This window comes from Olea europaea, chromosome 15, assembly GCF_002742605.1.
Source record: "Olea europaea var. sylvestris chromosome 15, O_europaea_v1, whole genome shotgun sequence".
Taxonomy (NCBI): Eukaryota; Viridiplantae; Streptophyta; class Magnoliopsida; order Lamiales; family Oleaceae; genus Olea; species Olea europaea.
The window spans coordinates 13737581-13754078 of record NC_036251.1 but is presented as its reverse complement, the minus strand read 5'-3'; the positions used below and the strand labels follow the sequence as shown (position 1 = coordinate 13754078).

Genomic DNA, 16498 nt, shown 5'->3' with positions numbered 1-16498 from the left:
TGGGTAAGTATTAGGATACTTGTAATACATATTTATTTTTCAATTGTAGATCGGGTCTGCATAACTGTAAAAAAATTTGAAAATTTTGAAAAAAAAATAGTGTTTAGTTAGCATTGAATGACTTACCGCCTATGATGATATTTGTTTGAATTGAGTATGGCTTCAGCTAGATTACCATACAACACCATAACATGTGCCTTTGTTTGTGTACTTATCCGTGCTAGACTTCATTATTTGAGCACATAGCCATAATAACTTATCACTTTTGTTGGGGCATGACTTGTTTATGTGTATTTAACTATTGATGTTATTGACCGATGCTTGAGTGAATTTCTAAATCATTAGCATAGAAACCAAATTGCTTTTTTCACTGTAGATGTTATTGATTGATACTTGAGTGAATTTCTAAATCTTTAGTATAGAAGTCAAACTGCTAAAAATCAGTTTGGGGTGGGAAGGTTAGTTCTTATTTTCATAGAAATTTGATAGTTTGGAATTCTTGGATCCCATCGTTAGTTGAAGGAGTTTGAGTTAAGAAGTCTAGAATGGCATTGGCCATTTTTAAAATTCAAATCTCATACATCCTTTATAACTTGAGTGATTAAGCTTCCTAGGGTCTAAAAAATCTAGTGCCCTATAGTCATCTGATTTAGGAGTCATCGGCCTAAAACTTGCTACATATATTATTTGGAAAGCTTCATGGAAAGAAATCTTGCATATATGATGTCAAAAGAATGAAAAATTAAAATTTCATATCAAAAGAAAAATTGATAAATCTTCTAATTCTCTCGTAACCTTTGTTACTCGAGTTATTAAATTTGCAAGGGCATCTAAAAATCTGGTGCTCTATAGTCATCTGATTTGGGAGTTATAGGACTAAAACTCGCTATAGGGATCATTTAGAAAGCTTAGGAGAGGTTTACACAGGAGATGTTAAAAGAAAATGAGAATTTAGATTATCAAAAGTGAGATGTGCCCGTAAGGAATTTGAGACTTGAACTCTAGAGATTGACTGTTTTTTTTTTTTTTTTAGAAATACTTACCATCTCCCTTCTAAGTTTACAAGTCTCTAATTATGATCATTTTGTGTGGAAAAATGCATCATAATGAATTTTTGGAACTCACGTGTGCTAGAAATACCTTGGGATTGGAGAGAAAAGCATAAGGGGGTGATTTTATACCAGAGTTGTGAGGAAAAACTGACCACAACGGGATTGGAATTATGAGTGAATCAACAACACTTGATTGGTTATGTTCTAGTATGGGCGTGAGTTCAATTTTAACTAATCACACACACACTAAGTCGAGCATCGAATAAAAACAATTATTTTTTATATTGTTTGGACCTTGCGAAAGGGTTACTCAAATTCAAACCTAAGGCACACGGTAAGCAGGTCAATCTTGAGTTTGTTATTGGTGATATGTTTTAGGTAGTATTATGGTTTATGCTTGAATTTTGTTTTGTTTGAGGACGAACAAAGATTTTAGTTTGGGAGTGTTTGATAAGTGCATTTTTGGGTGCTTATTTAGGCCTCGTTACTAAGCTTTTGTGTCGTTTTGGTATTAAATTTTACATAAGTTAGGTAATCTCATATTGTTTGAGTTTTGGACTAGTTTCTAAGTAATTAGAGAAAAAAGAAGGATCAATTGGCCAATGGATGGAAGCTTGGAAACTAATATGTATTTCAATCAAAGTTGAAGGACAAAAATCAAAGTAATTTAACATGGAGGACCAAGATGGAAGAAAGAAAGAAGAAAAGGGCAAAAAGGAAAATTTTAAAAGTTTTTATAACTGGGCAGCCACCTAGTTATATAGGCCAGGCGGCTGCCCGACCCTTAAGCCCGATTATAGGAACTATTTTATAGACCTGGGTAGCCATCCCATTTTATATTGCGCTCCCGTCCAAGCTAATTCAACCCGAAAATTCTTTTTTTTTTTTTCAAAATTCAATTCAACGAGGAAACTTCCTTTTGACCTATGATATGCATGATTTTTAGAGATCATTTGAAACTTTTGGGAAGGATTATAAATGACAATTCTCAAAACACAATTAGGTGGAGAATTAATTGCAAAAGGAGGCAAAGAACACATCAAAGATTCAAGAACATCAAGATTTTTGGGTGATGAACAACTTTTATATCTTTTCCTTTCTTCTTTACAACATGTTAGGCTAGATTTATTTGTGCTAGAAGAATGATAAATCTTGTAATATGAATTTTTAATCTCTAGTTTTACATATTTGGCATCAAAAATTTGTTTTTAGACTTTGAAAGATTTACATGAGTCTCTTTTCTTCACAATTATTGTGTACAGTATTCGAGTGATAGCGATTGCTTATTTATGCATTTAAAAGAAGGAAAATAGGCTTGATATGGTATAAATCGTCATGAGGTCCAATAGGGAATATAGATATACCTTAAGTGTTCATAAAATTCATGCATTCTTGTAGTTCACATCTATCATAAAAATATAGTCGGGTCATATATGAGAATATGTTTAACATTACTCAAAAACTAAGGTTAAAAAAGATTATTGCATGAGAATTCGTGATCCTAATGCATTTATTATTCACTAGAACACATCGATTTGCATTAAACATAATTTGCATTTAATTTAGTTAATTCATTAATAATTGCATATATAGCTTAACAAACACTCTCATTATTCTTGTTTCGGTTAAAGTCATGATAATAAAAATTGAACTAAATCAATTTCTTTGGGACGATACTCATACTCACATCCACTTTTATTAGTTGTTAATGAACCATCCACTTGCAATGATTTCAGTTCGAAAGATAATCATACAAATCATTCAATATCCAAAATGTGTTTTTGATGTGAAAGATGAAAAACTAAAGATTAAAAACTCAAATTACAAGGTTCATCGTTATCCTAATACAAAGAAATCTATCCTAACATGTTGTGAACAAGAAAGCAAAAGATATAAAAGTTGTTCATCACCCAAAAAATCTTGAATTAAATCTTGATGTGTTCTTTGCCTCTTTTTGCGATTGATTCTCCACCAACCTAATAATGTTTTGAGAGTTGGTATTTATAATCCCTCCAAAGAGTCCCTAAATATCTCTAAAAATCGTGTATATCATAGGCCAAATGGAAGTTTCCTTATTGGGATTGAATTATGAATGAAACAAAATTTCCAGGTCGGATTGGCCAGGGTGGGTGCCCAATAGTAAATGGGGCGACTACCCAGGCATACGAAATAGATCATTTAGTTTATAACTGGAAGGCTGCCCAGTTATAAAAACTTCTAAAATTTTCCTTTTAGCCATTCTCTTCATTCTTTCTTCCATCTTGATCCTCCATGTTAAATTTCTTTGATTTTGGTCCTTCAAATTTTATTCAAATGCATATGAGTCTCCAAACTTCCATCCATTGGCCAATCGATCATTCTTTCTTTTTCAATTGCTTAGGAACCAGTCCAAAACTAAAATAAGATAAAATTAACCTAAGTAAATTTCATACTAATATGACATATAAACTTAGTAATATGATCCAATCTCCTCCCGTATAGCAATCATCCATCTGCCAAAATCATTGAAACTCACTGCTTCTGTATATGTTTAAGCTCTTCACTGAAATCAATATTTTCAATTATATTTAATGCATAAGCTACCAAGTCAGTTCTCCATACTTATGTAGAGGTCTAATATCTCTTTTAGGTTCATCTTTAGTAATCGAATACTGTGATACCGCTACGAGTGTCAAAGTGGTACTCTCTTTCACTTTTAGACTAGACAATTGAAGACTCTAGCTTAGATCCCAAACTCCACCTAGGTACTTTGTTTTTACTAGTTGTATTACCAAAATCTTTTAGAGGAACTTTTGACCCATTGCATGTTCATCAAATATAACATCCCTACTAATCACTACATTATTTATTTTTGGACACCAAAGTTTATATCCCTTAACACTGGATTTATAACCAAGAAAAATGCATTTTCTAGACCTTGGCTATAATTTTCCATTATCTACATTAGCATACGCAGGGCACTCAACTCTTTTCAAATCTGAGTAATTTGGAAGAGTACCTGACCATACCTCTTCTGGAGTCTTTTCTCAATAGCAATTAAGGGTGAAAATTTAATAAGGAAAAAGTTGTAGACGTAGCTTCAACCCAAAATCTCTTAAGCAACCCAACATTTGAAAGCATATGTTGAACTTTTTTATCAAAGTCCTATTCATCTGTTTCGCCACACCATTCTATTGTAGAGTACCACACACTTTTAGGTGCCTCAAAATACCTTCTGACTTGCAGAAACTATTGAATTCATTCAAACAAACTCTAATCCATTATCTGTGCAGAGAAGTTTTACTACTTTTCAATCTTCTTCTCAATCATAGTTTTATGCTCTTTGAAGGTAGCAAACAAAACATTCTTCTATTTTAAGAACTATTCTAGATAAATCATCAACTATTGTCAACAAATAATATGCACTTCTTTTAGAAGGCATCAAGTACTCTCTTTGTATTGTGACCCCCTTTAATAAATTTGACCCTCTTCTATTTTTCAAAAACACAATGTACAAAGAACTCAACTTTATAGTACTTTGCCCATTAAGAAGTGATCTTCTACTCAATTTAGCCATCCTATTCTCACTCATATACCAAAGACGTATATGCCAAAATTAGTTACTTCTTCATCTGACAAAGAAAAAGTGGTGATAGCTGCATCCTCTGTAACAGTGGAACTTTCATCGTAATAAAAGTACATCTGTTGACCTTCAGAATTCCACCTTCCCTAGTATACCTTTATCCATTTAAATCAAGGGTATCTAAGGTTATGAGATTTCTCTTTAGATTTGGAATGTGCATCATATCACTGGTTGTCCTGATAGCCACGTCAAACATCTTAATCCTGACTAATCTAATTTTAGCTATTTTAAAGGCCCATTGTTTTTTATAATCACAATTCCTCTCGAAATCACTTTATATATTGTAAACTAGTCTTGATTGGAACACGTATGGAGTGTATAAGCTGAATGAAGAATCCAATTCTCACGAGGTTTGAAATTACCTTAAAAAATCATCAGAAACTTTCCTTCACTTTGACCATCTTTTATAACACTAGCTTCTCCTATTTCTTCATCTTGCTTTCCATTATCTTTAGTAACTACCGTTTTACTCCTATTATGCAATTTTGTAGCAGTCAGCTCAAATGTTTTCATTCATTTTACAAAGTGACATACTTTTTCTCTATGTTTAGACTTTGATCTGTCCCTCATATTACCACCAAGATTCCTATCTTGAGTCATCCTACAAATAACCAAGCGTGTTCCCTAACCCTCTTATCCAACTACAAGATACTTTATATTCTTTGATAGTAAAGTATCATAGACCTCATCAATCTGAGAGTATCATGATCTTTGAGAATAGCGCCTCTAAAATTCTTATATGGAAGCAACAGTGAACAAAACTAAATCAATCCAAGAACCTTCTTTTCATATTTAATCTCCATAATCTCAAGACGTGCTACAATTTCTTTAAAATGGTCAAGTGATCCTCAATAGACATATCTTTAGTCATGTGGTGAGAATACAAGCACTGCTTCAAGTGTAACTTATTAGATAACTCTTTATCATACGAAGCTATGCCTGTTTCAACCACAATGTAGTCGATACTTTTCTACTTAAGAACATCTTGAAGAATCTGATTCGAAAGATAGAGATAAATTTGTGATAGGAAATTTCGATCCCTCTGCTATTTTTCTTCTTATATCCAAGTAAAATGTATTTCGTCAAACCTTAACAAGGCATCGACCAAACCCACTTGTCTGAACACGGCTTGCATCTTTACTTGCCATAGTGAAAACTTCATGTTGCGATCCAATAATGGTATGTCATATTTCATTGTTGCCATAACAAAAGATCAACATGGCTCTGATACTAGTTTGTTAGTGAATAATGAAATAATATGGCAATATAAAAATAAACCCAAAGTCAAGAACACAAGATTTTACATGGAAACTCAAGATGAAAAAAGTCACGAAGTGAGAAGGAAACTCCACTATATCAAAATATGGATTATTACATGATTTGATACTCAATCAAATTTTGATATTTTCTAACTATATGAAGCATAATTATTAGATTCGACTAAGTAGTCTATCCGAGAAAATCATCGGGTCACTGAATTAGTGGTTCAACCGGTGAGTTGGTGGTTGAGCCGATGGGTGTTAGATCATAATTTAACTAAAATATATTTTTAAAACCAAAAAAATAAATAAATAAATTTTTCTAAATCTAAATATATATGTTTGCATCACACTACATAATAAAGGTTTACCAGTTTCCTAAATGGTCAAGGAAGTGAAATTTAACCTTGAACATTAGGGTTCAAATCACTGCCACTACAAATAGAAGATTAATTGCCCTTTGTTAACCATAATACACACACACATATAGGATCACATTATAAAGGTTCACCAATTTCCAAAATGATCAAGGACCCGAAATTTCAGGTAAGAAGCCAAGGTTCGAATTAGTCCCTTTGCAAATTGATAAAAATTTGACATTGTACTTTGGTAACCATCCGATTCAAATATTGAATTGAGTCCAATTCCTCTTAAACCCATCTGGCTCGGATACATTTTGAGTGGTACCTAGTTATTGATCGATTCCTTTGTTTACTTGTCCAATTAATAAGCTCAAACAGAAGCACCATACGGATTGATTTGTCCGATTCGATTTTAATAACTAGAAGAGCAAACGAGTCGTGGAGTATATATATAATACTAGTTATAGTGTTTTAAATGGAAGAATTCATCAAAATCGAAAAACAGGATAGCCCGAATAAACATCTGTGCTCTAGCAGTGGCCTTATGGGCATTGAACGGTGAGCTCTCTATTTTGAGTACTTGAGCGAGAGATGGGTGCATAGCGAGGTTAAATACGACGCTTTTTTGTACTTGATCCATCTTTAAACTTCTTCAACATCTCGTCAACCAAATTATCAATATCCAAGGGAATTGGGATCACACTTGAACAATTTCCTTACCTCCATGAAAGTATACATTTAACATAAGGAACAAGAGGCAAGTAACTACAATCCTATCATTTATGTAAACTTTTTTAGAGCATAACTAAAATTACCATAGCAGCTGCCCAAAAACCTTCATGCTTCCGGTATTGTCAATCCTTCCATATTTCACTTTTCGAGTCTTAAAGCACCTCTTTGTGCCTCTCAAATTTTATCATTTCTAGGATCAAAATTGCAGAAAATTTTGAAGATAACTTATCTATACTTAATACGATTATTTCATTTCACAATTCAACATGATGGGGCTCATGACGTCTTTATTTTCAGAATATCAATTAAAAGATATTTTTGAAACATACAATCGTAGTTGAACTACTGAAGGAATTTCTTGAGCCAAAGGGCTGAATTCTTGAGATATCTTCTTAGTCCATCTGAGCGATCCACGTAAACTAAACCAAACTTTTGAGTGTATCCAGAACCCCATTCAAAATTATCTAAAAATGACCATGGGAAGAAGCCCTTCACGTCAACCTTATCCCTACAAAAGGATCACAGTATAAATTATCATTCTTTCATTTGAGACCAGCTACATTAAAGAAAAGAAAAGTTGAAACAACTTGGTCAGTTTAAATAATTTATATCTGATTTGGTTTAACTTTTGCTTTGTTAGAGATAATCATTAGATTTCCATTAAACAATTAATGAATGTGCCATTGCACCAATGTGTATTTAAATTCTTTGAATATGTTTTATTTGCTGAATTGAAGACAATTATAGAAAATAAATTTGTGAAAAGTAATTAATTATCTTGTTTAATTTTATCAATTCTAATATATCAAATTTATTGTGTATAAATTTCCCGTACGCATGCAAATTAATTGGTAAACTCAAAGATGAAAGGTAAAAATATACTTACGTAATAGCTTGCTTAACGGCTAAAAGATGACGGCGGTAAAAATTTATCCTTTTTGGATCATTGGTCCCTTGCTTTACTGAATCAATAGCATCGCCCATTCCTAACAGTAATTCCAAATATTTAGAATCACATAAAGGCTATGAAAAATGACATTGAAAAAAATTCAAATATTGAGTCAGTAAATATTTCTCTCACCACATTCTGTGATATAAATAGTTGGATTTTTGTACTTTTGCTTGGTGTAGACAAGAACATCTCTAAGCCCTCTTGGATACACATAAAAGATACTTACATCTGTCTGTTTATTAGTTAGAATAAATCATAAAAACATAATGAGATCAGTTTTTTGTCACGTTAGTCTGATAATTGGTACAAAATTTTTAAAAAATATCAATCAAATTACGGGTACTTGTCATAATTTTCTCATAAAATTTATTAAAGTAGCATACCGGATCACCAATGAATTTTCCATTTCTCTTAGCTGCAAAATAGGAGGAAATGGAAGTACAAGGTGAAATGTTATGTACGAAATTGAAATATATTCCATATTATAATGAATATCTTGAGAAAATAAACTTGATAATAGTGATTAGCATTTTTATTTTTTGGTAATCTATAAGCTTACTTGTAAGCTTAGTTTGAGAATCTGTTGAGAAGCTCTTGTTAACAGTATTGGAAGAACGAAGATCAGCAGCAAAATTTGCAGTATAGTAATTGAGTCCCAAAAAATCAAAGGAGCCCTTCAACATCATAGCTTCTTCGAGTGTGAACTTTGGTAAGCGTTTTCCAACAAGATCGCGCATGCTTTTTGGATAATCTCCATATGTTAATGGCTCCAAAAACCTTCAAAACATCATAAGAATATTCATATTATTAAGAGTTTACCAAGAATACAATATTGCTGTCATGAAATTGATTTCCTGTCCACAATAGAACCTATTATTTATATGGCAAGAGAACGTTCTCTGGGAAGGAGGTCAGGGTTATTGTTGGACAATATTAAAGAATAGGGACTCGTCATTTTATCTTCAATAGAATATTGAGTAGGACTACATAGTGTCGCAAATAAAATTTAGTTCTTTCTTTGTTTATACCATTGAGTACTTTTGAACTCCTTAACAAACATAGTGTTAGCGTTTATCTAGCTTCAATTTTTAACATTGTACTTACCATCCATACATAAAATCAAGGGCTCGTTGAGCTGCTTTCTTATCAGCTTGGCTTTTCGAGTATGGCACAAACCAGTGAGACACAAGAGCTATGCCAATTTCGCCTTTCTGGTGCAGCTATATATGTAACATCAATAATATTACATAACTACTAGTAGATACTTGTGCATATGTGATATGTACAAGTAATTAAATATTGATCCAAAAAATGTAAATACAAATGAACATATTTATGGTTTGTTTAGTAAAATGATTTTTATAGCACTGAAATAACATAGAAAACAATTTATTTTTTTTGTCATAGTCGTGACAAGTCTAGTATTACATGCTACACAAATTATAGAGGAGTCTTTATTGGCACAAGTAGGATTAGGTTAACATTTAGAGTTGGGTTAGTCACGAGCTTTTAGGAGGTTGCCCCAGTTTTTCTTGAAAGGGTCTACCCGTGGTTTGTCTAGTGCTCAAACCTCAAATTCCATTCAACTATGTGTCTATATTTCTATATTGTAACAAATATTTGACAGAGAGAGGAGTAAAGAGGAGAATATTTGAATTACTAAGTTCTTCGGTTATTAAAACACATCCTCTTAAGCTATGCAAAAGAGTTAATCAACGTGCCATTGTCATTATTTCCGTTTCTCGTGCATAAATACACAAGGGAGGGAATGTGACTCTCTGAAGCTTTCACTGTAGTAGCTTGTAGAACTTTCACCTTTTTTACTTCAAACTTAGCCCTTTTTTTTTTTTTTTTTTTTTTTTTTTTAAAAAATTATTTTTAAATTGGTTTTGGCCCTTTTTTTTTTTTTTTTTTTTTTTTTTCAAAATACGATTTTCAATAGTGATTTAACCCTCTTTCAATCACACATTGATGCAGGAGGATCCGAGTCGAATGATACTGATTTGTCAGATAACACGATGATGGCACTGAGATACCATGAGATGACGGATCGGCGCAAAGATAGGAAGTGAATCGCAATTATTTCCTTAATTGGGGAAATTTGACACGTTTTTGGTAATTTGGCCATAACTTTGGCTACGGTTATCAGAATCGCTATTATGACCCTAATCCGAAAAGCTCTCGTCGGCGCGCACGTCGTGGCCACCCACTTATGCTCGGTGGACGTCAATTTCAAACCCAAAATTCACTGTTTTTCTTTCTGAAATTCAATTTTTAGTTATTTTTTGCTATTTATGGTAATATTTCATTTTCCTTTTTCTATATGTTAGAAAACTCGAATTGAGCCAAATTTTTTGCAACCTACTTCTTTTACTTAATATTTTATTCTGGTGTAGTTTCGAGATTTTGCCATTTTTGGCAATTTTCCTATAATTTCATATTTTGCAGCTATTTAACCTGGCTTGTGGGTTAATTTTGGTCATTCTGCATTATTAATAATATTGAGTTGATTTCAGAGTATTTTCTCTGATTTTTGGGTGTTTTTCTTTTGTTTCTTTCTTGCGAATCATCTGCTATAACAAGTTAATAGGATAATCACTATCCTACCCAACGTCAGTTGGTATCAGAGCGTCAGCATCTTCTTGGGAGATAAATTCCATCAGTTATAATGGTTGGTGGACGTGGTCGTGGTCGTCAAGGGCGGGTTCTGATTGAGAAAGTCCCACACTGTGATCGTAATATTCAGGATGTGACGATTGAAGATTTACAGAGACAAATTGCAGAGTTAACCCAACGTTTGGCTGAGCAGGAGTTTGGTAATCATGATGTGGAGGGTCAGGATTCCGATACCAGTTTCGAAAACCTCTATCACCATCGTGCTTGAGTTTGGGAGCATCGTGGACGGGAGGATCGTCATGTGGATCTTTGTTTCAAAGTGGATCTGCCCGAGTTTTCTGGTACGTTGCAGGTTGAAGGATTTATTGATTGGCTGAATGAAGTGGAGTGGATTTTTGAATATAAGGAGGTTCCAGATTGTGTCAACGTAAAACTGGTCGCCATCAAACTCAAAGGTAGAGCATCTGCATGGTGGGAACAATTGAAGCGTTCATGGGAGCGACAGGGGAAATCTAGAATTACTGACTGGGAGAAGATGAAGAAGATGATGAAAGGGCACTTCCTCCCTTTCGGCTATACTCAAATCTTGTTTCAGAGACTCCATTCACTGAGGTAAGGCGCAAGATCAGTCAATGATTATACTGAGGAATTCTATCAGCTAGTGGCTCAGAATGATTTATCTGAGACGGAGAAGCAGATGGTAGCACGGTATTTGGAGGGATTAAGGCCGGTCCTGCAGGATGTTCTTAGCCTTCATTCATTGTGGACGTTTCTGAGGCATATCAGTGAGCGATTGCAGTGTAGAAATAGCAGAGTAGGAGGCCAATGGTCATAGGTGAAGGTAGTCAGCCAGTTCGCCTTCAAGAATCTCGTCCTGCTTATCAGCCACAACAGGACAATTCCAGCTCAAGTATTAAGTGTTTCAGGTGTGGTGAATAGGGGCATAGGGCGACTAATTGCAGGAAGCCTGCTGGTTAGAAGATTAAAAATTTTCTAATTGAGGAGGATAGGATAGAGAAGTTCGAGGAAGTTGGAGAGCCTGTGTATGATGATGGTGAAGATGAGGACGTGCTATATGGAGATGGCCAGGAGACCCTGGTTGTTCGAAAGAGCCTGCTGACTCCCAAGGGCGATTCAAGGGATGATTGGTTGATGACCAACGTTTTCCACACAACTTACACAGTTGTTGATAGATTCTGCAAGCTGATAATTGATAGTGGCAATTGTGAGAATGTAGTGTTTGAGGAGGCTATCGAGAAACTGCAACTGAAGATGGATCGTCATCTCAAACCATACAAATTGTCTTGACTGAAAGGCAGTGAGGTAACAGTAGAAAAACGGTGCTTAATGTCTTTTTCAATTGGAAAAAAATATTTTGATAATACTTGGTGTGATGTGGTATCAATGGACGTATGTCATATTTGTTGGGATGACCTTGGCAATATGATCATAGCGTTATCCATGATGGGCGGAAGAATACTTATTCTCTTAGCATCAAAGGGAAGAAGATTATTTTGGCGCCTCGCAGGGAAGAAAACATCCTTGCCCCGGTAGTTAATAACACCAATCTACTTTCTATGTCCAGGTTCTTGGTTGAGGTTGGGCGTGAAAAAATAGTTTATACTTTAATGACTCGTGAAAATAGTGTAGCGAATGTGGATTCAGAATTACCAGCAGAAGTGCAACAACTATTGATGGAGTTTTCTGACTTGATGCCGGATGATCTTCCTCCAGAATTACCACCTATGAGGAACATTCAACATCAGATCGACCTTATTTCGGGGTCGAGTCTACCAAATCGATCAGCATATCGCCTCAGTCCCAAGGAAGCTGAAGAGTTGCAACGACAAGTGGTAGAATTATTGGAAAGGGGCTACATTCATGAGAGTATGAGTCCTTGTGTAGTTCCTGCTCTATTAGTGCCGAAGAAAAATGGGTCGTGGCGTATGTGTGTTGACAGCAGGACAATTAACAGGATTACAATGAAGTACAGGTTTCCAATTCCCCACCTGGACGACATGTTGGATCAATTGTCTGGTTCTAAATTCTTTTAAAAAATTGACCTTAAAAGCAGATACCACCAAATCAGAATCAGGCCTAGAGAGAAGTGGACGACCGCGTTCAAGACTCAGCATGGATTGTACGAGTGAATGGTCATGCCCTTTGGACTATCCAACATACCCAGCACTTTTATGAGGTTTATGTATCAGGTTTTACGGCCTTTCATGGGAAAGTTTGTGGTAGTCTATTTTGACGACAATCTTATTTATAGTCCAACATGGGAGTCACATTTTAATCATCTTCGTGCTGTCTTTGATGTAATGAGGATGAAGCGCTTATTCATCAATCAGAATAAATGTTCTTTCTTCACAATTTCTGTAACTTTTTTGGGTTTTGTTGTGTCTACTGATGGTGTTCATGCAGATCAATCAAAAATTGAGGCAGTTTTGAATTGGCCCAAGCCAAAAACTTTACACAATGTCAGGAGTTTCCATGGATTGGCATTCTTTTGTCGTCGGTTCATCAGAAACTTCAGTACCTTGATTGCTCCTATCACAGAGTGCCTTAAAGGGCGTGATTTTCAATGGACCGAGGAGGCGGAGGCTAGCTTTCAGTTGGTTAAGCAGAAGATGACGGAGGCCCCAGTCTTAGCACTTTCGGACTTTGAGAAGGTGTTCGAGGTAAATTGTGATGCGTCTGGAGTTGGTATTGGTGGTGTTCTGAGTCAGGAGGGCGTCCAGTAGCCCTTTTCAGTGAGAAGCTGTCGGGATCGAAGAAAAATTATTCCACTTATGACCTGGAGTTCTATGTCATAGTTCAGACTTTGAAGCATTGGCGTCATTACCTAGTACAGAGGGAGTTCATCATTGTTACTGATCATGAGGCCTTAAAGTACATCAATAGTCAGCACAAGCTGAGCAGGCGACATGCAAAGTGGGTGGCGTACTTGCAGAAGTTTACAAGGCATCAAGCAGGGAATTTGAATAGAGTAGCAAATCCATTAAGCCATCGTACATTACTCCTCACCACCATGAGCACCAAGATTGTCAGATTCGAGGCATTTCTTGATATGTATGTTGCAGATCCTTCATTTGGGAAGATAATTTGGGAGGTAAGTGATAATCACCGACAAGATTTTGTTTTACATAATGGTTACTTGTTTCGTGGATTGCAGTTATGCATTCCGGATTGTTCACTAAGGCAGCAAATAATTAGTGAACTTCATAACGAAAGACATTTTTGGGCGAGACAAGACATTGGCATTGGTCTCTTCTGATTACTACTGGCCCAAGTTGAGTAGTGATGTGGCGCATTATGTGGAGCGGTGTTATGTATGTCAGCAGTCTAAAGGAGCTCTTACTAATGCTGAATTGTACACGCCGTTACCCGTACCTGAAGCTCCTTAGTTTGATGTCAGCATAGATTTTGTCTTAGGCTTACCTCGTACACAGAGGACGATGGATTCCATTCTTGTTGCGATTGATAAATTTTCAAAGATGACTCATTTTGTGGCTTGCCAGCAGACAATAGATGCTAATCGGATTGCTCATCTTTATTTTAGAGAGATTGTGCATTTACATGGTGTTCCACGGTCAATTACTTTTGACCGTGACACTAAGTTTATGAGTCATTTCTGGAGGAGTTTATGGAAGAAACTTGGAACGAAGTTGAATTTTAACAGTGCATACCATCCCCAAACAGATGGTCAGATCGAGGTGGTGAATCGAAGTTTGGGAAATCTTTTGAGAAGCTTGGTAGGGAATAAACCGAAGCAATGTGATTTGGCATTACCTCAAGCAAAGTTTGCTTATAATCGGTCGAGGAATAGAACCATCGGATTGAGTCCTTTCGAAATTGTCTATGGTCGGAACCCATCCGGGGTACCTGATTTGACTTCAATTCCACGTGTGGGTCGCTTCAATAACAAGCTGAGATGGCTGAGCATCTTCGGGGTATCTATGAGCAGGTGAAGCTGTCCATACAGGATAATAATACTAAGTACAAGGCTCAAGCAGATAGTCATCAACGCCAGGTGTTGTTTGGGCAGTATTAACTCGTGATCATTTTCCAGCTGGGGAGTACAATAAGCTAAATAAGCAGAAGATTGGACCTTGTGAAGTGCTGCAGAAGATCAATGATAATGCTTACAAGTTGCGCCTCCCTAGCCATTTGAAGACCTCTGACATCTTTAATGTGAAACACCTAAGCCCTTGTTTTGTGGAATCCGATGAAACTACTGTGAACTCGAGTGCGAGTTCTTTCCAACCCGGGGCAACTGATGCAGGAGGATTCGAGTCGAGTGATGCTGATTTGTCAGATAACATGATGATGGCGCTGAGATACCATAAGATTGTGGATCGGCACAAAGATGGGAAGTGAATCGCAATAATTTCCTTAATTTGGGGAATTTGACACGTTTTTGGTAATTTGACCATAACTTTGGCTACGGTTATTAGAATCGCTATTATAACCCTAATCTGGAAAGCTCTCTTCGGCACGCACGTCGTGGCCACCCACCTATGCTTGGTGGGCATCAATTTCGAGCCCAAAATCCGCTGTTTTCCTTTCCAAAATTCAATTTTTAGTTATTTTTTGCTATTTATAGTAATATTTCGTTTCCCTTTTTTCATATGTTAGAAAACTTGAATTGAGCCAAAATTTTGGCAACTTACTTCTTTTACTTAATATTTTATTCTGGTGTAATTTTGGGATTTTGCTATTTTTTGTAATTTTTCTATAATTTCGTATTTTGCAGCCATTTAATCCGACTTGTGGGTTAATTTTGGTCATTTTGCATTATTAATAATATTGAGTTGATTTCAGAGTATTTTCTTTGGTTTTTGGACGTTTTTCTTTCGTTTCTTTCTTGCAAATCATCTACTACAACAAGCCAATAGGATAATTACTATCCTACCCGGAGTCACATATGTTTTCATAAAATAATATTACACGTAAATTTAGAACTTTTCTTTATTTTTTAATCGTACATGCTCCATCATAGCACTATTACAAAATATATTTTTTGGAAAAATGGGGATCAAACAAGCCCTATAAACATAAATTTTGTACATACCTTGTACTTTTGCCTGTATAATTTGACTGTTTGGGCATGGCAAAGGAGCATGATGTGAGCAACAATGTAAGGCTCTGTGGCGGAGTTGCCGACAGGACAGTCATTGTTCATCCAAGAAGAACAACGTCCAGGAGCCATTGCACCCGAGTCATAACCATTTACTATGAATATATATGGCTCATTCATGGTCGACCAATACTTAACCCTATCACCAAATTCTTTGAAACAAACCTCTGCAAAATCTTTAAAATCATCCCTGCCGGGAAAAGAAAAAATTAGAATCAATTTTAATGATTCTCTTGTTCAAATATACGATGTGACTAACACTTGATATAGGTTTATATATTCGAAAAACACTAAGATTGTTTTGTTGTTTGACATGATGTCAACAAGTGGACTGTCTATTTCAAAATTTAAATTTCAATCAATAATTTTTGTGGAGATCTTGATGAACTCGGATAGTAAAGTCCTAATTTTGCTTAGACTTTTGACAGTATCAAAATTTCAATTTATCTCATTAGTAGATAAATAGTAATCTATTTTAAGCGTTTAGGGTAATCTTGATTTTGAAGTCCACTCAACGAGTACATAGAATTTGATTACTTACACAACACGAGGACTTAGAAAGCCACCATACTCATCTTCCAGGGCTTGAGGAAGATCCCAATGATATATTGTGGCGAAAGGTTGTATGCCTATCCATTTCATATATGAAACTCATTAAGTATATAATTTAGAGCAGAGAGAGAGAATGAGTGAGTGAGTGTGTGTGTGTGAGTGAGAGAGAGAGAGAGAGAGAGAGAGAGAGAGAGAGAGAGAGGGGGGGGGG

At 35.5% G+C, this 16498-nt stretch overlaps 1 protein-coding gene across 1 annotated transcript; it reads right to left on the bottom strand.

Annotated features, from left to right (window-relative positions):
* Positions 1–7229: 7229 nt before the first annotated feature.
* On the bottom strand, positions 7230–16457 carry LOC111410235 (beta-glucosidase 12-like). The gene is made up of 8 exons (XM_023040496.1): positions 16277–16457; positions 15670–15925; positions 9084–9199; positions 8539–8756; positions 8363–8394; positions 8109–8211; positions 7914–8013; positions 7230–7535 (listed from the first exon to the last, which is right to left on the bottom strand). The coding sequence occupies exons 1-8, from the start codon at positions 16375–16377 to the stop codon at positions 7370–7372; spliced, it is 1092 nt and encodes a 363-aa protein (XP_022896264.1). The 5' UTR covers positions 16378–16457; the 3' UTR covers positions 7230–7369.
* Between the last annotated feature and the right edge of the window lie 41 nt (positions 16458–16498).